We start from the raw sequence: 14,597 nt of genomic DNA on the forward strand, positions 1-14,597 counted from the left end.
CGGAAATTTGAAATGCTGAAAAGGTGCTTGACACCACTTGAAACCTCTCCTCATACCAGCCCAACCGCGCGCAGCTAAACAGGACCTTCGTTAGGGGCCGATAAATAAATTAAAAAATAAATTTTCTGAAGTAACTACAAGAAATTGGGCTCAAATAGTTATCAGGAAATTTAAACCGCGCGAGATACGGCCGCGGCCGTCTCCACCGAAAGCGCAGCGCACTTTTACAAAAAGTGCAAAAATTATTCATTATCCTATATCTACGATATTCAGAATTGGAAAGATGCTGGAATGACTAACTAAACTTAGATTTTTCAGAATAAAATTTGTGGCCTAAACAGACGAAAACGGTGTAGCTTAATGTAGTACATCTGATTAACCAAGGTTAGTGAGCATAGACTAAATTTCATCAAATAATAATGATGCTAACTTTTTATTACCCTTAATTGGTTGCCTCATTTGGCGTAGTCCTCAGGAAAAAATGAAAACAAAAATTTCGCCAACTATTTTCATTTTGTCATTACTAACCTCTAAACCCATTTCATAACTAAGCTGACTAATCTGTACAACGTTTGAGTCACACCTAAACACAATTTAAAAAATATTTCAATGTTATTCCAGTTAAACACGTTTATACCCACAGACAACTTCAAAGAAAAAGTACTGAAATAGCCACGGGGAGGAGGGTGCAATTTCCGGGTGACAACTTCCCCCCCTTGAGCCTTTAAAAGAGGCCCCAAAAACGACCCCCCTTGCCCATACACCCCAGAAAGGCGCCGAAATCTCCGGTAAACCCCCATCTTAAAATCCTGGTTACGCTACTGAGAAAAAGTATCAAAATATATCAGCTTTTAACAACCTCAAGTTCGAGGATATATTTTGAAAATTCTATGATTAATAATATGCAAGTTAATCTATGATAACAATTAGAGAGAAGGCGGATGCCGTAGTAAAAAGTAGGGTAAACGAACTTCATGAAATCGTTACTTCCAGATAGGACCAAAATTAACTCAAAGGCAGGTTAATTTTATTATGAGGACACCTCCTGAAATTGTGATGCATTAGTTCATCTGTCCAGTGGATTTAGTTTACACTGTAAATCGTAAAACATTAATAGCCGGACGTGTGCGCATTCTCAAAAGATGCGAAAAATATTTTTATTAATTTCGAAACATTTTACTAATATTTGAACATTATTTCTAAATGATCAAGAATGCTCGAATATTTGCGCATTCGCAACATATGCGCAATATGCTTAAAAATTTCGCAATAATTGGCCAAAATTTGCAAACCATTATTTCTTATATATACGAACGCTCTGCTTGGATATAAATAACTGGATTCGACTGAATCACAACCGAGTCACAAATTCCGAGATATAGATTTTTCATGGATTTAATTAAAGAAAGCTATCTATAGTTACCGTTGCCACCCCAACGATGGAGAACTCACTATACAGTCTCAGGGTATATTTATCGATTGATAATTCATCAATTTTGGCTCTAAAAGTAAGACTCTTAATGTCAATTGATAAATATTCATTGTGAAAAAATGCATTGTCTATAAACTAAAATATCTCTTCCATCATTACAAAAAATTATCGCCCATCTGAGATAATTTTCTTGCACATAAGTTCTCCAAATTTGTCACCTCTTTTTAAGGCCATTGTGACTCTAAAGAATGGCTCTTTCGCAATCATTAACACCTGAAGAACGTTATATGAAATAATCAGAGCTTTAAGACAAAGTTATTTTACTTCTAACTTCAATGGGTGTGATTACTTTCCTACGGGTGGCTTTAGTTCCTGGATAACATAAATAACGTTTCGAGGGAAAAGTACTCGATGTAGCAAATTCATTTTTGAACTAAAATGAATTTAATCGACGAAAATAAAACAGAAGTAGCTGGGCTACATTTTAAAAATTACGCGGTTCAAGTACATAGTCCTAGATTCCTTCCAATCAGAAAAATTAACGAAAAATCGTTGTGCCGAACATTAAAAATACCCAAAAATTGAACGACGTATACATACAGACATAGAAAACTTGAAATATTTTTGATCTAATAAAATTATTCCATAGATACGCTCAATTTATAATGTGGTGATAAATAATAAGGTGATGCTGAATGAGGTGGATTCGATACTGAGTTCAGTAGGATTCTATATGTTTCCTGATCGGAAAGATGAGATCGGAAGAATTGGAAAGCTACAAGATAAGCCATCAGCAGTTCTTGATTCGTGGAGCGATACGGACTGGATGGTATCAGCATGGCAACTGCAAATTCCCGCAGAGATATCACATGGGAATCCCATTCGGAATCGCTAGAAAATCTTCTACAAACCGTGAATATGTGTGCCACCTGCTGTCAAAATAATTCCTATGAGCATTGGCTGAAATTAAACTATTCTATGAGTGAAGGAAAAATGATAAGCTATTTCGCTACGTTTATAAAATTGCTTATGTGATTTAAGTTCGATGATAATTCGTATCTATATTTTTATAACATAATTTTTCATAAAAAAGAAACACGTATATTATGTTATATCAAGAGTTTCGTTGCCTTAATTCAATGATGAGAATTATATAAATAAAACAGGAACCCAGAAATATTTCCAACCAACATTATTGCGGAAATTATTTGTATTTATTAATTGGTTAAAAATTTCCTGGTCAACGATATCCAACGACATTCTCTGAGATACACCCGCGTCACGGTTTTAAAATATATGCCACGTCAATTTCGTCTCCGCTGCCGGAGGCTTCCTCAGTGTAGTGACATTGTTTAGTGCCCGTTAATTTTTATATATTCAAGGGAGTGCAGGGAAAGGAGGGGTTAAGGGGATGAGTGGGACTTTTCCGAAGTTCCCTTTTCTTCTCAAAATGATTGGAATCCCGGTCTAACTAATCGTATGCCTCTGTCCTCTGCCAAAATTGTTTTCATGCTTTCTTATTTCGAGGGTCTCCCAATTATTTTCGTTCTAAAAAAATTCTCTCGCTAAGTTTTACGTTGCTCACGTAGATTTTGTGGCCTAGGGTGGCTATGCTTCGCAACTTCTGACTTCTAGAAGTGTCTCACAATCTCACACTTTTCAGTTGAATAGTCCTTTAATCTTGTCCGTATTGCACTGCCCGCGTCTTCTGCAGACACATTGTCGCACCACACCTACACCACACCTTTGAGGAATTGAAAATTGACGCGCAATAAATAATTACATTGCCCAATTAATCAATACCATTACCAAATAAGAACATCTCCATTACATAATAAGTCTCCATCACCAGAGATAAAACTGCCCGTTCGTACATTTTTTGATACGCGAGTTAACCCGAAAGAACATCGCTGGAATTTCGATCGTTATTTGACGTAGATGAAAAACCAATATAAGTAAATTTGCTTTCAAAAAATGTCATCAACTTTTTTTCTTTACTTTATGTAACAAGTATTGATGAATTATACTTTCCAAAACTTCGAAAGCGAAGCAGCCAACAGTCATTTTATTTAGGACTATATACTCGTGGTAAAGTAAATATATATAAAGAAAAGTCTTTAATCTGTAATAAAAAAAACTCGATAAATATGCGAACCATAATCACCCAGTCGTAAGCCAGATGTATTCACTAAGCTATCTTTGGGCAAATTAAATATAGGCGAAACATTAATGACTGGGAGTAACAGGGTGTTCATTTATACAGCTTTCGATCTAACCTTGGGGAAATAGGCGATACGGGGAACTTTGAGGAGTGTTTTTGCATATCGTGCTTTAAGATCGTAATTAATTGATTTATGACACACTCATCTCGTAATTCCATTATTATACGGAAATTGGCTTAAATTCCTCCAAATAGTTTTTTTTTTAAACGCTCGAAACAGCTGTATCTCACTAAAAGTTCCCGTGGGGGGTAAGAGGGATAGTTTTTTCTAGGCCTACTAAACCATTGTCAGCGTATTTTAATACGGAGAAGGGGTGGACGAAAAATATATATTGGGGGTAATATGGTTAGTCCAATCAACGTTGAAAATTTTTTATTTACAAATTGTTGAAACTGTTCAATAATTTAAGAGTATTCGAGTATTCTTTAAAGCAATTGGCGGGTAAATCGATAAAAAGTCCATGAGTGTAACGACAGACAGGAGTTTAAACAATAAATTAGCCTTATAAATAAATCATGAATTGAATTCGATAATCAATCATACCATTCACAAAAATTACCTCAAAATCATTTATACCTCATCCCTTAGTAATCCTCGAACAATAAGCGAAATAATCGCCTGTATATTCATAATAATCGCAACTTTATCGCAACAAATTGACGCATTGATTTACAAATTATTTTGCCAAAATATAAACGAAAAACTAATAAATGAATACTTAAAGTAATTTAAGGATGTCCTGTTTGATTGACAATTAACCCAGTTTACCCAGTAGCTCTTTCGGGAGAGGTGGGAAGCTATATGTACCATTTCACATGCAGATATTATATGTATGTGAATGTCGCCCATGTTTTACATTAAATCTCTTAATAAGGTTTACGTTTTGTTATTATTTAACTGATGCTATGGTGCATAATTGAAACTACACACCTAGATCCATAGAGAGGAGAGATATAGGCAGTCACTCACTTGACCCATTAAACACTTTTACACTTACAAGCGAAGGAATCCTTGTGTGTATACTACACACCACACACACAAAATATGTGTGTTGCCTGCAAATCAAGGGGTTAGAGAAGATAAGATCATTTTGGCGTAACTGGCGTGATAGAACCACACGGGTTTCTTCTAAGGTAAAGATTAGATAACACAGGAACTGTGAAAATTGATAAATAAACTGTCGACAGAAGATTGAATAACCTATATAACTAAAAATAACTCATACCATCCTTCTTAAGATCTTGAAATAAAACAAAAAACATCATTATTATTACTTGAACCAATTACTTAATGAGGAAGATAAATAAATTTGGAATAAAAAACAAATTGAGATATGGCTGATTTCGCAAGAATTAGTAAACCAAGAATTCATCCGTAATTAGTCAATCCTACGTGCCCATGGATTGAAAAAGTATCTTGCAAATCGATTCCTAATGTTTTCATTTGTTTAACAATTACACACATGTGCTATATTAAGTAAAATTTGAGCTACCCACAACGATTCAAGCAAAAATATCATATCGTAAGTAAATGGGTCAAAAGAAAGATGTGTGGGTAATTTTTTCATAGTGTTCTTCATCACTCTTAAGACTATAACAAACACATTTAAAACTTATCTTTACAGAAATAAAAAAAAGGATTTTTATTAAAGGGATGAGTAATATATTAAAAATTAAAATAGAATAAAAAATAACTACGTATTTTTACCACAACTTGTATTCCCCTGTGAAGATCATCACAAAGGCAATGATGTAAAAAAAAAAGTAGAAGTAGGTCATGATAAAATATCATTAATGGTTTCCAAGGACAGTTTTATCATTACTTATCTTAGGTCAGGACAGTAAAAAAACTGAAATAATACATAGTATATCCACTTTTAGGTTGGAGAATGTAGCAAAGTACTAATACTTTGGCAATTATTTAGCATTAAATTTGAAATTGGGTACACACATTTTCACAAAAATTGACAGGCTTATCACACATTTTGACTATCAATAAGAAAGAAATTCTCATAAGGAAAAACCTCCGTGGTCCAATGTGATGTTTACACAACTTATCAGATAAGAGTAGCTATTGATGTCAAAGTCTTGAGTAACCAGAATATCCACCTCTCCAAGATTGCAAGCAGTTCACCTGCTTGATCATTATCAGTAACAAAGAGATAATTGATCTATCAATAAAGGCTTCAAATAAAAGATGATGAATGTGGTTTATTTCAGATTCTAGCAGGGATAGCTCAGTGGCAGACATCACCTGCAGGTAAACGAAAAACAGACCCTTCCTCCTCATATTGATTCATTTCCACCTATTGGAATGTTACTTTCAATACTTTAAAATGGTGGTAAAATGTTATACATAATCAGTTCCCTTCAAATTCCAATCACTATCTCTTAAGACCAATTCAAATATTCTTTTTCTTACAAATATGTCAAACTACAGAAAATATTAAAATGAATTTGATACCTATAGATTCTTTAGTTTTTCTTCACATTTCAATTTTCTGGACCTAAGATTTAGGTGCACTTTAAGTACTTGATTTTTTGCATCAACACATAACTTCATACAAAGCATACATCTTGCACTCAAAATAACCTAGAGTTTATTTTGAAGAATCTGAAGACTGTACTTTAATTTCAGTAATTCATATCTTATCCCCTAAAACCAGCAGAGAATTTTGAGTTTAGTGAGAGAGATTATTTAGAACAGAGGTAATATCATGCTTCAATAATTTTGTGCCACTTAATGAATTATATTTCATTCCTTACCAGAACCATGGCGGCCAGACACTTGCTATTTGTGGCATTAGTGGTCCTTGTTGCCCACAGTAGTGAAGCAGTCAAGGCTCGCTATGATAATTACAAGGTCTACAGAGTGATTCCAGCAAACAAGGAGCAAGTAAAACTTCTTCAAGAAATAGAGGAAAGCAATAATGGAGTATGTAGAAAATAATTGATTATTTAAATTTTCATGCGGATCGAATAATACTGGACATGATTTATATTGATTTCAATATGGTGCTTTTTCTAGTTTTCTTTCTGGACCAGTGCTACGCAAAAGGGAAAACCAACTGATATTATGGTTCCTCCGCACAAACTCCCAGAGGCTGAAAATATGTTCAATGTTTTCAATCTGGAGCATAGTATAATGGTGGAGAATGTACAAAGGTATAGTATGCATATATCTACATAGTTTTTTTCATTCATCTTTTCTGCTATAGTCACAGGCAACTATGAAATGGCATAATTGCTCCCAGGAAACTTATCCCAAATGAATTGAATTCAGAGCACAAATTGAAAATTTAACTTTTCACTACCTCTTTCTATGCAATCATCATTTTAGCTCTAACTATAGAAATATGATTACCAGTAAAAGGGTATACAAATCAATTTAATTATCATGGTTGAAACTGAGGTCTTTAATTACACGAACAAAAATTTTACATACCAAACAATTCCTCCCTTTCCAGGGATAATTTTCTCAAATAAAAAATGTAAACATGGGGTATATACATACATTATACTTGAGTAGTAATGAGGTTGACTATCAGATTAATATAGTCAAGACATAACTCAGTATTCCAAATAATTACGAAATGAATTTGAGAAAGATCACCCAGATGAATATTTATGTTATACTACATGTTTATTAAATTTGCATGAAATGTTTTCCCAAAAAGTAAACTTATCCTTGATATTAAAATTAACTTTGTCAAAAATTCTTCAAGGCTGATTGATGAAGAGAGGCCAATCAAAAAATTTAGATCTGGAGCTGGATTTGGATGGGATGACTACTATCGCCTTGATGATGTAAGTCAATTAATTGCACGAATACTTTTCACTTCATTATTAGAATTTACGGCATTAGAAAAGCACAAAATTAGAATAAATGTGATCTAAAGTAAAATACTAACCAAAACCTGGTTAAATATGCTGGTTGAATGTACTCCTAGAGTATTTTTATTGCTTTTAACTAGCAAACTTAAAACGCACTGATTTTGCACGCAGACCTATTGGTGAAATTTACTGGAACTTATAATGAGAAAACTAGAAAAATTTTAGCTAGTAAAAAAATTATTACACGTAAAAATTAAAATAAGCAAACATAAAAATTGTAATGTTCACGAATAACATATGAGAAATTTAGTATCAAGAAATTCTATGTAATAGTGCATCCAAAAAAAATAGTTCATTACAAATTTGCAATTCGTTTTAATTATGAATTGTAGAAAAGTCCTGCTGGGGCCTGAGTGTGACAAGCTGTCAGGGGAAATGTGAAATTCTTTCAAAATGTGATGAATTTGATAGAATATACCTCTATAATTGCTTTTTTATTTTGAATTTCAGATATATGACTGGCTTGATAGCCTGGCGGCACAGTATCCAGATAAAATAACAACTGTGATTGGAGGTCAATCATATGAGAACAGGCAAATAAAAGGAGTAAAGTACTCAGCTGGTGGAACAGGGAAGAAAATAATTTTCGTTGATGGAGGTGATTATTAATATTCTTTGACCTGCATGCGCACATTGCAATTAGAAATATCTGTGACTGCAATTTCTCATCATCAATCAGGAAATTCTTACTAACAATTCAAAATTATTGCTAGGAATGCATGCTCGTGAGTGGATATCTCCTGCAGTAAATACTTACATGCTGAATCAAATAGTGACCAGTCAGGATCCTGATGTAAGGGCATTGGTTGATTCATTTGATTGGTACTTCTTCCCAGTCATCAACCCTGATGGTTACGAATACTCCCAAACTACAGTGAGTATTTTCAGATGTAACATTGAAGGTATTCCTAACGTTTAGAAATTATCAATTGTTTTACAAAGGAGTTAGAAAACTATTCTGGGGATAGAATTATTGTACCATCAAAATGATAACTTTCAATGCAGAAAATGCAATAAAAACTAATTATGATAGAGTTACGTTAAGATTATAGGTGATTTACAACAAATAGGGTAGTTTCCTATATCAAATAAAATGAAAGCCATTGATTATGATTCGTTACCCACCATACGAGTAGTCAGGAGTTTTACATTGTCTGAGATTACCAATGCAAGCATATGGCACAGAGGTCAGGGAAACATTTCTTAATAATCACCTATGGTTGAAAAGTTTCCCTCGTTCGATAAGGTATAAATAATCCTTATTTAAGCTAAGTGCTACCTGCTAGCAGCCTGCATCTTAGCGATGCTCAAAGCCTCGCACCAAGGTGGCCTCACACAGCAGCGGCCGGAACCAGAATGACTTCACATGGGCTTTTCCCAGCATTCATACTTAGCCATCACGTTTTCGCACACTTGAAAATTTTCACTTTTCATTTAATTGCAAACAGATATCGTCATTTAAAAATCTAAAAGCGTGAAATAGGTACTCCAGAAGAAATAATCTTTTGATTTAGGCAATAAAAAAAATAGGAAACGACCCTATTGAATGATATATGTATCCTTCAGCATAATGGCTACTTATAACTGATTGAATCATGTATGCATAAACTTCAGGATAATGGCTATTACAAATCATTGGAGTAACATTCGATATCTCTTAAGCAGTATCCTATACAGTTCCCAGAATCCAATGTAGAGGCAGTGGAAGCTGGTGCTGGTCTGCTGCACCATATTAAATATTTAAAAATAAGAAACATAGCATCCTTTCAGTATACAATCAGAGTGATTTTTCTGAACTAATCTGTTTTACATGTATCAAGTGTCAAATTTCCCCCTAGACTAGGGATATTTTTTATATCCTCTACTGTGGCATATTCACAGCCATTAAGATGAATTCTGCTGGTTTTTCCGGGTATTCTTCCGCGTTTATCCATTTGTAGGATCTACAAATGTGTGTCCTACAAATGGATAAACGCGGAAGAATACCCGGAAAAACCAGCAGAATTCATCATAATCTCTGCGGAAGCCTACTTGGAAACAGCCATTAAGAATTTGCAGGGATTCCCCTCATCTGGTATAAAATGTGGTTCTGCCCATGCAACCCTCAATAGCTGTGTACTTGAATCGGATAGCACCACTCTTTGTGCTAGAGGTGCTTCTCATTGCACAAGCAGATTTAGACCTTCATGCAAATACCGTATCACAGGAATGGTTAAGTGTAACAACAATATTCTCCACACATTTCATTACGAGGGTGAAGATGGGAGAGGAGGAGAAGGCAGTTGCGTGGGTGAAGGGAAGCAGCACATATGTAGGTTGTCTTCAGCACCAGACACCACTATAAACAGGCCATTACCCCACTACCAAAATGCATGAATGAAAGTAATATGATCAATAAGTTTCACTGAATTACATACATGCATACGATAAATGCAATTTCCTGCATGTCAAAACTGCACTTATCATCCAAGTGGATAAAAAACAAAGACTATATTCGAAAATATGTTTTTTTCTAAACTTTTCGACAATTTCAACGAGAGCATTCCAATAAAATAACATGATATCTATAAAAAATTCTTCAATAGCGTCTTTATATTTTCATTCTTCCCTTAGGACCGTAACTGGAGAAAAACTCGTGGGCCAGGAAATATCTTCTGCACAGGAACTGATCCGAACAGGAACTATGGGTACCAGTGGAGCAGTGAGTTATAAATTAAAATATAATTATTATGCATGATCCAAAGATATTCCTACAGTACAATGTAATGCTAAGTAGTGATCAGTTACAGTACGTTCAATCCATTTTCCTTATTCATGAAAATTTATTTCTCTCCATCAACCCAATTAGCCATCGGAGCAAGTGATAATCCTTGCTCTGAAACTTACCATGGATCAGGACCTTTCTCAGAAGTGGAAACCAAGAGCTTCTCTGACTTCATCACACCACTTGGAAATGACATAGTTCTTTACTTAAGTTTGCACAGCTATAGCCAAGTCATTCTTTTCCCAATGGGTTACACAGATCAGCATCTTCCTGATTATGACAACATGGTAAGTATGATTTTTACAGCATATACATGCCAATTCATTTTATTTCCAAAGAAAAAAATAATATTTCAAACGCAGTTGAAGACACATAGTTTTATCATAACTTAATTGGTATTCAAAATTATATATTTCGACAGTAATTTTGTTATCTCCCGCAGAAAGTCAATTCAGTTATAATATAATACCTTTAATACCAATTACATATTTAATTAATCATCTATATTTTTAAAGGACAGTAACGAAAAATTGACTAGGAATACTAATCAGTTCAAATCCATACCACATTTCAATTCAAAACCTATTTATCTATAAAACACCTATTAAATGAGCTGGCAAAGGCATCTTTTAGCTGACGAAAATAAAAGAAATAGCTCATTGACACTAGAAAATATATGAGAGAAGAAAAAAATGGAGTCCCTAATGAGAATGTGACAGTTCCTTTGCAAGATTTCCATTATCCCCCAGTGGAGGCTCATTTCAAGTGATTTTTAAAATTGTATTTCATTATTTGATTAAAAAACATATGGAGATGTAGATGCTGTTACTATTTTAAAAGATGCATATATGCACCCTATACATGGCAGATGTAAGGTTGAAATACTGCCCCCAGACTTTAAAGGCCAAATTTTAATTTACGAACAAGAATATTTGAATTTATGAATTTAAGAATATTTATGAACTAGAATAGTCACAGTAATGAATTTCCTTCAAGACTGAAGACATTAAGTAGAAACTAGAAAATTATACTTTAGGAAACAGCCATGGCAACTAATGCATACTGCATGGCATCTAAAGGCCTAAGAGCATTTAGGGCAATTACAGCCACAATGGCTATTCAATTAATAGGCCATTTAAGGCATGATGCTGTATATATACACACTCGGCTAATGAGGAGGAGGGCTTTTCATGAGTGAATACTTTGAAAATGATTCATATGTAAGTCAATACATTTTGCCAGTAAATCAGAATGCTTCCAACAATACCATGAGATTCAGAAATTTGTTTGCAGTTGGATGCATCATCAAATAGTATCATTAGACATCCATTCTTTCATGAGGCAGAGATCCATTCCATAACCCAATTAAGAATTCATTCACTCGTTTTCTTTTGAATTTTCTTCATTTTTACAATTACATATTTAAATAGTGCATATACGACTTTGTTGATTAATCTTTTCAAGTTTATTTGTTTTCAACAATATGAATATATATATTTTTATTGTTCTATTGTAAATTAAAATCCTGATTTGCAGCTCACCACATTTTAAAAACAAATTGTTTATCATTCAGATATACATTCCTCTTATCCAATTGGTTTGGATCAAGGCCATTGAAAATGGGGGCTAGGAAAAGGGCTGCAAATCCTAACCAAAAAGATTGGGTTATACCCAAATGAACCAATTATCAATCCAAAATTAAACCCCCTAAAATATATCTTCCTTCCGAAAGGGCCCCATCAAAACTCTCCTCTTTATGTCCTTGGTTTGGAAATGGTTTATCAGAGAAAATTTCTTTCACAGCTCGCAGCAGGACAAAAAGCAAAGGAAGCCATGGCCACCCGCTATGGAACTGCCTATGATGTTGGAAATATAGTTGATGTTCTATGTAAGTACACCCATTAAAACTAATTACAGTAAAAATATTTTAAGCTAATAATTTATTTTACTCAAACCATCTTTTGATTCAGCACCACTGTCCATACAAAACATATTCTTAAACAACATCATAGAGTAAGTATATTACTTACTATATATATTACTTACTATATATTATATATACTTACTCTATGACAACATCCAGGAATAGGCTTCACAAGGAAAATAGAAAACCGACCAGTATGAGTGGTCTGAGAAAGTTTATCCATGAATGTGATTAGAAACTGTTATAAAGATCATTTAAATTCACTGTGCTTGAAAATACAAGGTTCTTTGACTTTTGCAACTTACTGCATAACATCTAATGTAATTTACTTGTAAAACATTTCAGATCCAGCTAGTGGTAGTAACCTTGACTGGGTTAAAGGAGTGTTCAACACACCTCTGCCCTACGTTTTTGAACTCCGTGACACAGGACGATATGGATTTATCTTGCCTGCTGACCAAATCATCCCATCTGGAGAGGAAACATTCGATGCCCTCTTGGCTTTAACAAAATATGCCCAAACTCAGTGATAAAAGAAAAAACGATGTAACGAGTAAATTATTGAGGGAAATGTACCTCTTTTAAACTCATCAACTCTGTACTTGGAATGCTCAAAAATGCTTGTATTATTTTGTCATCAAAGTAAAGGTCACTCTCACCTATATGCATTCAAACTACACTGTTAATCACTATGTTTAATATTGCTAACAATTCAAACATGTGCTTTACTAACGGTTGTGGTAACTTAACCGCTGAGGGATAACAGACATAAGATAAGAAGAGACTTAACAATTATTGTATTTTTAAGGGCCAAAAGGTTGAAATTTTACCATTGAATGAGATTTTTTAGTCAAACCTCAATCTCTAATGAAGTAAAAATTCCATTGCACAATAGACAGATAATTTGGTATCAATTGTATAAACCAAAGCTGTCAGTTATGACAAAGAGTCAGTACCTCTAGCTAATTTTCAATGCAATTTTTAATTGATGTCTTCAGTCACAAATGAAAGTTGTAGAAAGCTGGCCACACGTACAGACTTGCTCTACTTTCTTTCTGCTCTCACACTCAATCCAAAGCAGACATAAGGTATTTAGTTTATATATTCCATGATGCCAAGAGGCAATAGACAATATGCATTAATAAAATGGTGGTAGCCACCAACCCAAGCAAAAAAGGAAAATCTAGGAAGGTATAACGAAGGACTAAGTTTAGAAAAATAATATAGGCGATGTTAAATTTTCCATATTTATCAATGCAATAACTTAAGGAAAGCTGTGTGTTTTGAACATAATGCCAAGAAACTATAAAAATGCACTGATATGAGGACTAAAGAAAAAAGTGAGGATTATGAGGCTAAAAATTTTGTATGGTAAATGAGACACATGATGAACTAATAAGAATTCATCAAAATTCTGATTTCCATCAGAAAGACCTGAAGTTGCACTAGGTTTACCAAGTCTAAAATGGGGGTGTGCAATTTCAACACCAATTGTTTGTCAGGGTTTAATGACGGTAATTCAAAAACAGTAATAGGGCAAAGAAACAAAAGTGCGATGTCCCTAGAAAATTGACTCATTTCCAGTAGTAAATTTATGCTCTCAGCCATATTGACTTCATTCCAAATTAAAACAGAAAAAAATTAAAAAAATAACCAATGGACTGTTAACCAACGGTTAAATACAAAATATAGGAGAATAACACTGTTGAGAATGTGAGAAGCCTAGCACATCAGATAAGCAATTTGTCTGTCAGAGGATGGTATTACTGCCAAGTTAACTCAGAATCTTCATATGATCTGATGAAAAAATGTACTGATTTCGTTAGATGTCATGTCATTGGAAAGTCTGTGGTCGCATATAGCACATGGGAGTGAACTCTGATACACTATGATGCATACAATACAGATGGAATTTGGTGCTGAAGATCTTGTAAAAGAAAAAAAAACCTGTTATTTCAGTGGAGAAAGAAGAGTGAGTAGACTACCATTAAAAAGAGAGTTTGCTGCAGTATGAGAACAAAAGTAGATAGTAACAGGTGGTAGTAAGAGCTCCTCATAATCAGAATGTTTTCAAAGCCTTTCAATTAAAGTATCAATAAGAAGATGCCAATGAAGATTTCCTCAAAAAGGTTTGTGCAGCACCTTCGATTAATTATCTGTCTTAATGGAGGGGAAACTCATATGGATAATGAAAAGAGACTGATCCACACATGATCATTTTCTCAGCAACTCATAATATGGTTTCTCTGTCATGCTTTAGTAGCAATTTTTGCACCCTTCCCAGTGATAAACTACATATTAGTTTTACAGTGGGGAGGGTTAGGAAAGAAATAAAATAGTAAGGCACAAAAGGATTAGGGAA

At 34.0% G+C, this 14,597-nt stretch overlaps 1 protein-coding gene across 1 annotated transcript; it reads left to right on the forward strand.

Moving 5' to 3' along the window:
• The first annotated feature begins 5,823 nt into the window (after positions 1 to 5,823).
• LOC124159000 (zinc carboxypeptidase-like) lies at positions 5,824 to 12,897 on the forward strand. The gene is made up of 10 exons (XM_046534468.1): positions 5,824 to 5,913; positions 6,423 to 6,588; positions 6,682 to 6,818; positions 7,379 to 7,460; positions 7,998 to 8,145; positions 8,261 to 8,421; positions 10,161 to 10,248; positions 10,396 to 10,598; positions 12,115 to 12,199; positions 12,581 to 12,897. Exons 1-10 carry the CDS (start codon positions 5,858 to 5,860, stop codon positions 12,763 to 12,765), a joined length of 1,311 nt encoding a protein of 436 aa, XP_046390424.1. The 5' UTR covers positions 5,824 to 5,857; the 3' UTR covers positions 12,766 to 12,897.
• Positions 12,898 to 14,597: the final 1,700 nt, after the last annotated feature.

Source organism: Ischnura elegans, chromosome 5 (assembly GCF_921293095.1).
Source record: "Ischnura elegans chromosome 5, ioIscEleg1.1, whole genome shotgun sequence".
In the NCBI taxonomy this organism is placed as follows: domain Eukaryota; kingdom Metazoa; phylum Arthropoda; class Insecta; order Odonata; family Coenagrionidae; genus Ischnura; species Ischnura elegans.